A 5913-nucleotide genomic window follows, 5' to 3' on the forward strand; every position below is an offset into this window, starting at 1 on the left:
CTGAGATTTTGCATATATAAAATTTCTTTGAGATGCTCATTGTTGTTGGTTCACAAACCATACCTTGTGTATGTTAGTTCATGTGAAGACCATACCCAGAAAAGTAAAACTATTTAGTTTATGCTAGAATAGCATACATATGTATACAAATAAAAAGATTGAAATAAAACCATAATGAAAACATACCAAATATTACAAAAGTTTTAGAATCATGGGAAAATTTTGGTTTTCTTTTCTTTTTTGTTTTTTTTTTTTTTTAGTCCTAAAATTAAATCCAGAGGTACTCTACCACAGAGCTACATCCCCAGTTCTTTTTATTTATTTTTAGATAGGGCCTTGCTAAATGGGGGAGTCTGGCCTTGAATTTACAGTCATTCTGCTACAGCCTCCAAGTGGTGGGATTACAGACCTTCTCCACTGCTCCCAGTTTTTGTTTTGTTTTCTTTCTTTCTTTCCTTATTTATTTACTGATTGGCAATAGGGATTGATTGAACCCAGGGGTGCTTAACCACTGAGCTACATCCCCAGCCCTTTTGTTTTTATATTTTATTTAGAGACAGGATCTTATTGAGTTGCTTAGGATCTCTAAGTTGCTGAGGTTGGCTTTGAACTCTCAATCATCCTGCCCCAGACTCCTAAACCAATGGGTTTACAGGCGTGTGCCATTGTGCCAGGCCTTTTTTATTCTGTTTTTCTTTTTCCTCATTAAATAGTATGAAATAGTATTAATTAAATAGTATTCATTAAATAGTATTCATCAAATTTTTGGCATGAGTAAACTTTTAATAGAAAGCTCTTTCTTCCTTCTTGTTTTTTAAGTTTAAAAAACTTAAGCTTACACATCAAGTTTAAGCACCAAGCACTGGTGATATCCTCCAACAAGAATAAAAGCTGCAGTCCAGTGCAATGACTATCCAAAGTGACAAAGATTATAGAAAAGGGTTTTGAGAGAGGTGGACATTTGCCTGATCCATGGTGATCATGTGACTGTGACATTTGTCTTATAGTCCCTCAAATGGCCAAGTGGCTTCTGGAAGTTTTTGATGCAATTCATCCACCTAATACAATTTTAAGTGAGGAGATTTTTCTTTGAGGTGGAGGTAAGATCAAGGAGCCAAGACCTAGCCATTCTGATAGATTTCTTAGCATTGAGGATAAGTTTCACTTTGGATGCACTCTCAGGACACTTGTGAATGGGAAGTTTCCTCAGGTTCCCTGCACACATGACAATAGCCTTCTGCCAGGATCAGGAAATCTGTAAAACAAATTCAACAGAACTTCAACTTACTACTATTTTGTTGGCAATGAGACATCTGTCCTAAAGGAATTCTATGAATAGTTTGCAGGCAGTCAACAGGGAGGTTGGATAATTGTTTTAAAAATATTGTTTCACTTAATGGAGATAAAATTAATTCAAAAATACTTGGATTAAAGTATTAAAGTATTAATTAAACTTTAAAAATACATTTTTGACAGAATATTTTTTTAGGAACGATTTGTGTCTATTCTGCCTTTTATAGATGACAGGACATCAGATTTTAAATTCCAGAGAGAAAACAAGGTAACACAACAGGCCCTGAAGAAAATATTCAAAGCTCCTATCTGCCAAGAACTGTTTTTCAACCTTTTCAAAGACTTTGCCAAGCAGTCTGCACCCTAGTCCTTTAAGCCTTTACATGAGTCCTTACACAAACTGCAGACATGCTTCTAAGGAATTTAAGGAATGTGCTTATTGATCTGTTAAGTTTGGGGAGAACGTAGAAATAAATTCAGGAATGAGAAGAAAATCTTAGTAAAAACCACAGGTTTGGCTTTCACTAGATTTTTTTGTGTTTTATGAATTCTGCTCTTTGTTATTAAATAAAAAACTAAAGCCTGGTTAGAGTGAAAAGTGAGCTAAATAACAACCACACTAGCAATAATCACTAGCTTTTAAGCATCTGTTGTATGCTAGGCAGTATTAAGTATTTTCATCTAACTTAATCCTAGAAAAAAGTTTATGACATTACTTATTATCCCCATTTAACAAACAAGCCGGAGAGGCACATAAAGATTAGGCATCTTGCCCAAGGTTACACAGTTAGTAACAGGAAGCCAGTTCTAAGTCCAACCCAACTCTTGAACTCCAGAGTTTACCTCCTGAGAGAAGTTAACCAAATGAAGCTAATGTTTTGGGTAATTTTTAAAGTTTTTGTTTTTATTTCTGGCTTAAATCCAATGCTCAATCACCTGGCACATGGGATAACTTAACAAATTCAGGTATAATATTTATCTGCCAAAGTTAGTCTTACATAGGAGGCAGGTATTGATGCTAGAGGGAAAAAAAATTCATTTTAAGAGGCCAATATTCCCTTTTCTGCCTACCAGACAGTTTTGAACATAAGCCCAGGTGCTGAATTCCTTTCTTAACCCAGGTTTCAAAGGCCTGAAAAGGGTAGAGGTGATTAGGCTTCAAAGACATCAGGTGATTCTAGTTCTTTTCATAACCATAAGTTAGAAAACTCATAATGTCCTCAGTCATCTTTTGACCTCTAGAAATAAGTCTCTCTAAAGGTTATCCCAACCTTTTGGGAGGGAGATGATCACATTCTTTGTCTGTTTGGTAAGCACATGCAATTACTTGTTGATTGACCTACACAGGCAACAGTGTGACTTCTAAGCCAAAGTTGGCTCATCTGTAAAACAGTGACCTTATTTATCTTGCCTGCATGGAGGCAAGAGGTGCATCAGATGATCTTCTGAGGGCATTTCAAACTCTAAATGAAAATTGAGGGCAAATGGGAAGGCCTGGAGTCTGAGGTTCCTGCACTACCCTTCAAAAGCCAGAGATCCACATTTTTGTTAATTGTCCCTTGCAACCAACACTCCTTCAATAGTGACAAGGTCAACAAGCAGAGTTCCAAACAGGGCCACATTCTAAAGAGTTAGCAAAGATGGATTTTAATAACAAAAGGGAATACATAAAATAAGGAAAACAATTTGTTTCAATAGCACCAGAAAAGAAGTATTATGGATCTATTCTTGACTACAAATCTTACTAATAATGAGCTATGGACAAGAATAAGTTATACAATCATCTTATGGCACATTATATATAGTATTTCTATCTACTTTTAGATTGGATGATTTATATGCTGTATATTTTTAACATTAAAATAATTTTTAAAAATCCAAATTAAAGGTATTTGACTGGACTAACTTATATATTGTTTGGGGGAAAGCCCTATTTAAATGGCATTTACCTTTAAAGCTCAATTTCCGATTCCCCCCTTCTTTTCCTAGCTCCTCTCTTTTTCTTCTTAACACTGAAATATGGAGGGGTGGGGCATGAAGACTTGTACATCAGAAGAGGGTAACAAGAAAAATTTTGCTATATTTGATGCTTCATTTTATGTTTACTTTTTAAAATTTAATGTTCTTTTTCAGCTTTTAAAACAAGTCCCCCCCCCCCCCGCGCGCCCCTCCACCCAACCACCTATGAACTTCCCGGGAGCAGACCTCAAACGTCACTTCAGCTTTCAGGCCTTAAAGAGGAGGCGAAGGTGGCACAAAAAAAAGAGCTATTGCAAAACGCGAATTAAAACGATTTTCTTATTTCGAAGCTCCCGCATTCTGCCAATTTGAAAATACCTTCTATCGATCTCAATGACTTAGGTCCCTACAACCTCACGGTACTTCAGCCACAGAGGTCCTGCGGTTTACAGATCTTCAAGCTAGTTTGGGCGCCCACTGCCTCCATGCAGCGCAGCTCCCTCCAGCCTCTTACAAGTTTCTTTCCATCGGTTAATTGCAAGTTGAGCCCCCGGAACAGCATTTTCGTTCAAGGATTATCGCTCATCCACCAGACCAGAACATTCCTCAGGCTCCTCTGCGCAGTGTAATCTCCTCTGGAATCAGGTCCTCGCTGGCGGTGAAAACATCCTCTATCCCCTGCGTGGACGCCGGGTGCCTCAGGGGTTCAGGAGGGCCTGGGGTTCGACAGGGGTCCCGAAGTCTCACTCTCTGTTGGTGCGAAAAGTGACCGCGGTCATGCAGTGCTCCTCGGTCCTCGTGGTCATGCGACCCTTCGTCCATGCAGTCCGCAGCACTTCTTGCGTCGCCTGATAATCCACGACCCGCACAAGCACAGATTTGGGTGGCGCTGCAGGGTCTCGCGGCTGGGCTCCAGAAGGAGCGATAATTCGCCTGCCAGAAATTCTCTTTTGTCCTTGAAAGAGAGAAGAGCAGTCGGGTTCCTGGTCGTGATCCTCTCCGCTCGCCTGGGGAAGATCCTCCTCACCAGCCACCTCCTCTCCGCCTGCAGGGTTCGCTTGAGTCCCCAACCACCTTTCTGGGTGCAGAAGAAAGAGCACTTTCTCTCGCACCCAGGACTCACAATCCAAATTCTCTCTGGCTGGCGGTCGGAGGGCTGGACCTGCAGACCTGGAGTCCTGGGAGCCGCCCAGGCTTCCGCTGGCCACCGCCGGTGCGGGATCCCGGGCGCCAGGAGCCAGGGGAGTCTGGCGCCCCACCTTGCACAGAGAGGACCCGGGGTCCCGCTGGGTGCGGGGGCAGTCCGTAAAAGGCACAAACCCCTGGGATTCCGGGGTCCCCATCCTGGCAGGAGGATCATTCATGCGTTGGTTCTTTCACCAGTTCGTGCAGGAAACTCCTACTGCTCTCGGAAAAGCGCGGGACTGGCAGGCCCTGGGTGTGGCCTCCGAAGCCAGTCTGCGACTCCCGCCCCAGGAGAGCTGGGTTGGCTAAGGCCAGTTTGTCTCTGAACCCCGCCTCCTCTCCTTGAGGATTTCTAGCCAGATGACTGACTTCAGGTCCCGGTGACTTTTCCTTTCTACCCTGTCCTTAGCCTTGCTCCTTTTGTCACATCTTTGTTTCTAACCCCTATGACTTCTCAGCTCTACTCTATTTCCCCACCCACCCTTCCTTTTTCTACAGTGCTAAAGTGCAAAGGACGCCTTTCCAAGGCGCCTCCCACAAATGCTCAAAACAAAGTGCTTTCTTTCCAGGGATGCTTTCCATGGGAAGAAACAGAACCAGGAAGTTTGTTTAGTTATCAGAGTTAATGAAAGTCTCCCCCAACCCCCGCAAAAAAAAAAAAAAAAAAAAAGAAAAGAAAAGAAAAATCATGCCCACTTCAGATCAAATCCCACTGGGTTTCCAATGTAGATCAAAGGGTGAGACTGAAATGTTGAAGCTTTCAGTTTGTTCTTCCTTTAAAATGCCAGCATCTGTGGGACAGTGGTCACTCCAGTCTTCATTATGATTATAATCAATGCTTATCTCAGGAAGGGGCCTAGTGCATTGCCATAAAACAAACTAAACAACAAAAGTAAAACATAAACTGCTAAATGAACTTCTTTAGGGTTTAAAATTGTATGATTTTATTTGTATTGCTTGCCTTTTTGTTGTTGTTGTTGTACTAGAGATTGAACCTAGGGGCGCTTAACCACTGAGCAGTATCGCATCCCCATCCTTTTTTATTTTGAGACAGGGCCTCACTTAGTTGCTGAGGCTACAAACTTGCAATCTTCTTGCCTCAGGCTCCCACTTTGCTGGGAGTACAGACATGTGCCACCATTTATGATTTCCTATTCATTATGGGTAATAGGTATTTGTTTTATTTAAAAACATTCACCATTTCACTGATTTAGAAAAATGACTACAATAATGGAAATTTCTGCATGTATATGAAAGACTAGTACTATGGTGAGATATTAGAAAGAAAGAATCTTCTGATGTCTTTCTGCCAAATTATATAAAAATTATTGGAGGAAGAGTGAGAAAAACTGAATTGGATCTGACTGATTAGATGCCTGCCCTTGGGCTGGCTTGTGCTATGTCACAATTTACTAAATTCTTCAGGTGTTTTAGACAAGAATTGCTCTAAGCATTCTCTATATTTAAACTCATTTA

The 5913-nt window shown here is 41.1% G+C and overlaps 1 protein-coding gene across 1 annotated transcript; it reads right to left on the reverse strand.

The window, feature by feature from the left end:
• Positions 1 to 1052: 1052 nt before the first annotated feature.
• C8H6orf141 (chromosome 8 C6orf141 homolog) lies at positions 1053 to 4646 on the reverse strand. The gene is made up of 2 exons (XM_026415289.2): positions 3631 to 4646; positions 1053 to 1255 (listed from the first exon to the last, which is right to left on the reverse strand). The coding sequence occupies exon 1, from the start codon at positions 4614 to 4616 to the stop codon at positions 3996 to 3998; it is 621 nt and encodes a 206-aa protein (XP_026271074.2). The 5' UTR covers positions 4617 to 4646; the 3' UTR covers positions 1053 to 1255; positions 3631 to 3995.
• Positions 4647 to 5913: the final 1267 nt, after the last annotated feature.

Source organism: Urocitellus parryii, chromosome 8, assembly GCF_045843805.1.
Source record: "Urocitellus parryii isolate mUroPar1 chromosome 8, mUroPar1.hap1, whole genome shotgun sequence".
In the NCBI taxonomy this organism is placed as follows: Eukaryota; Metazoa; Chordata; class Mammalia; order Rodentia; family Sciuridae; genus Urocitellus; species Urocitellus parryii.

Bases quoted from the DNA above. Each gene is read 5' to 3' on its own strand.
- C8H6orf141 (XM_026415289.2), bottom strand. From the start codon at position 4,616: ATGAATGATCCTCCTGCCAGGATGGGGACCCCGGAATCCCAGGGGTTT.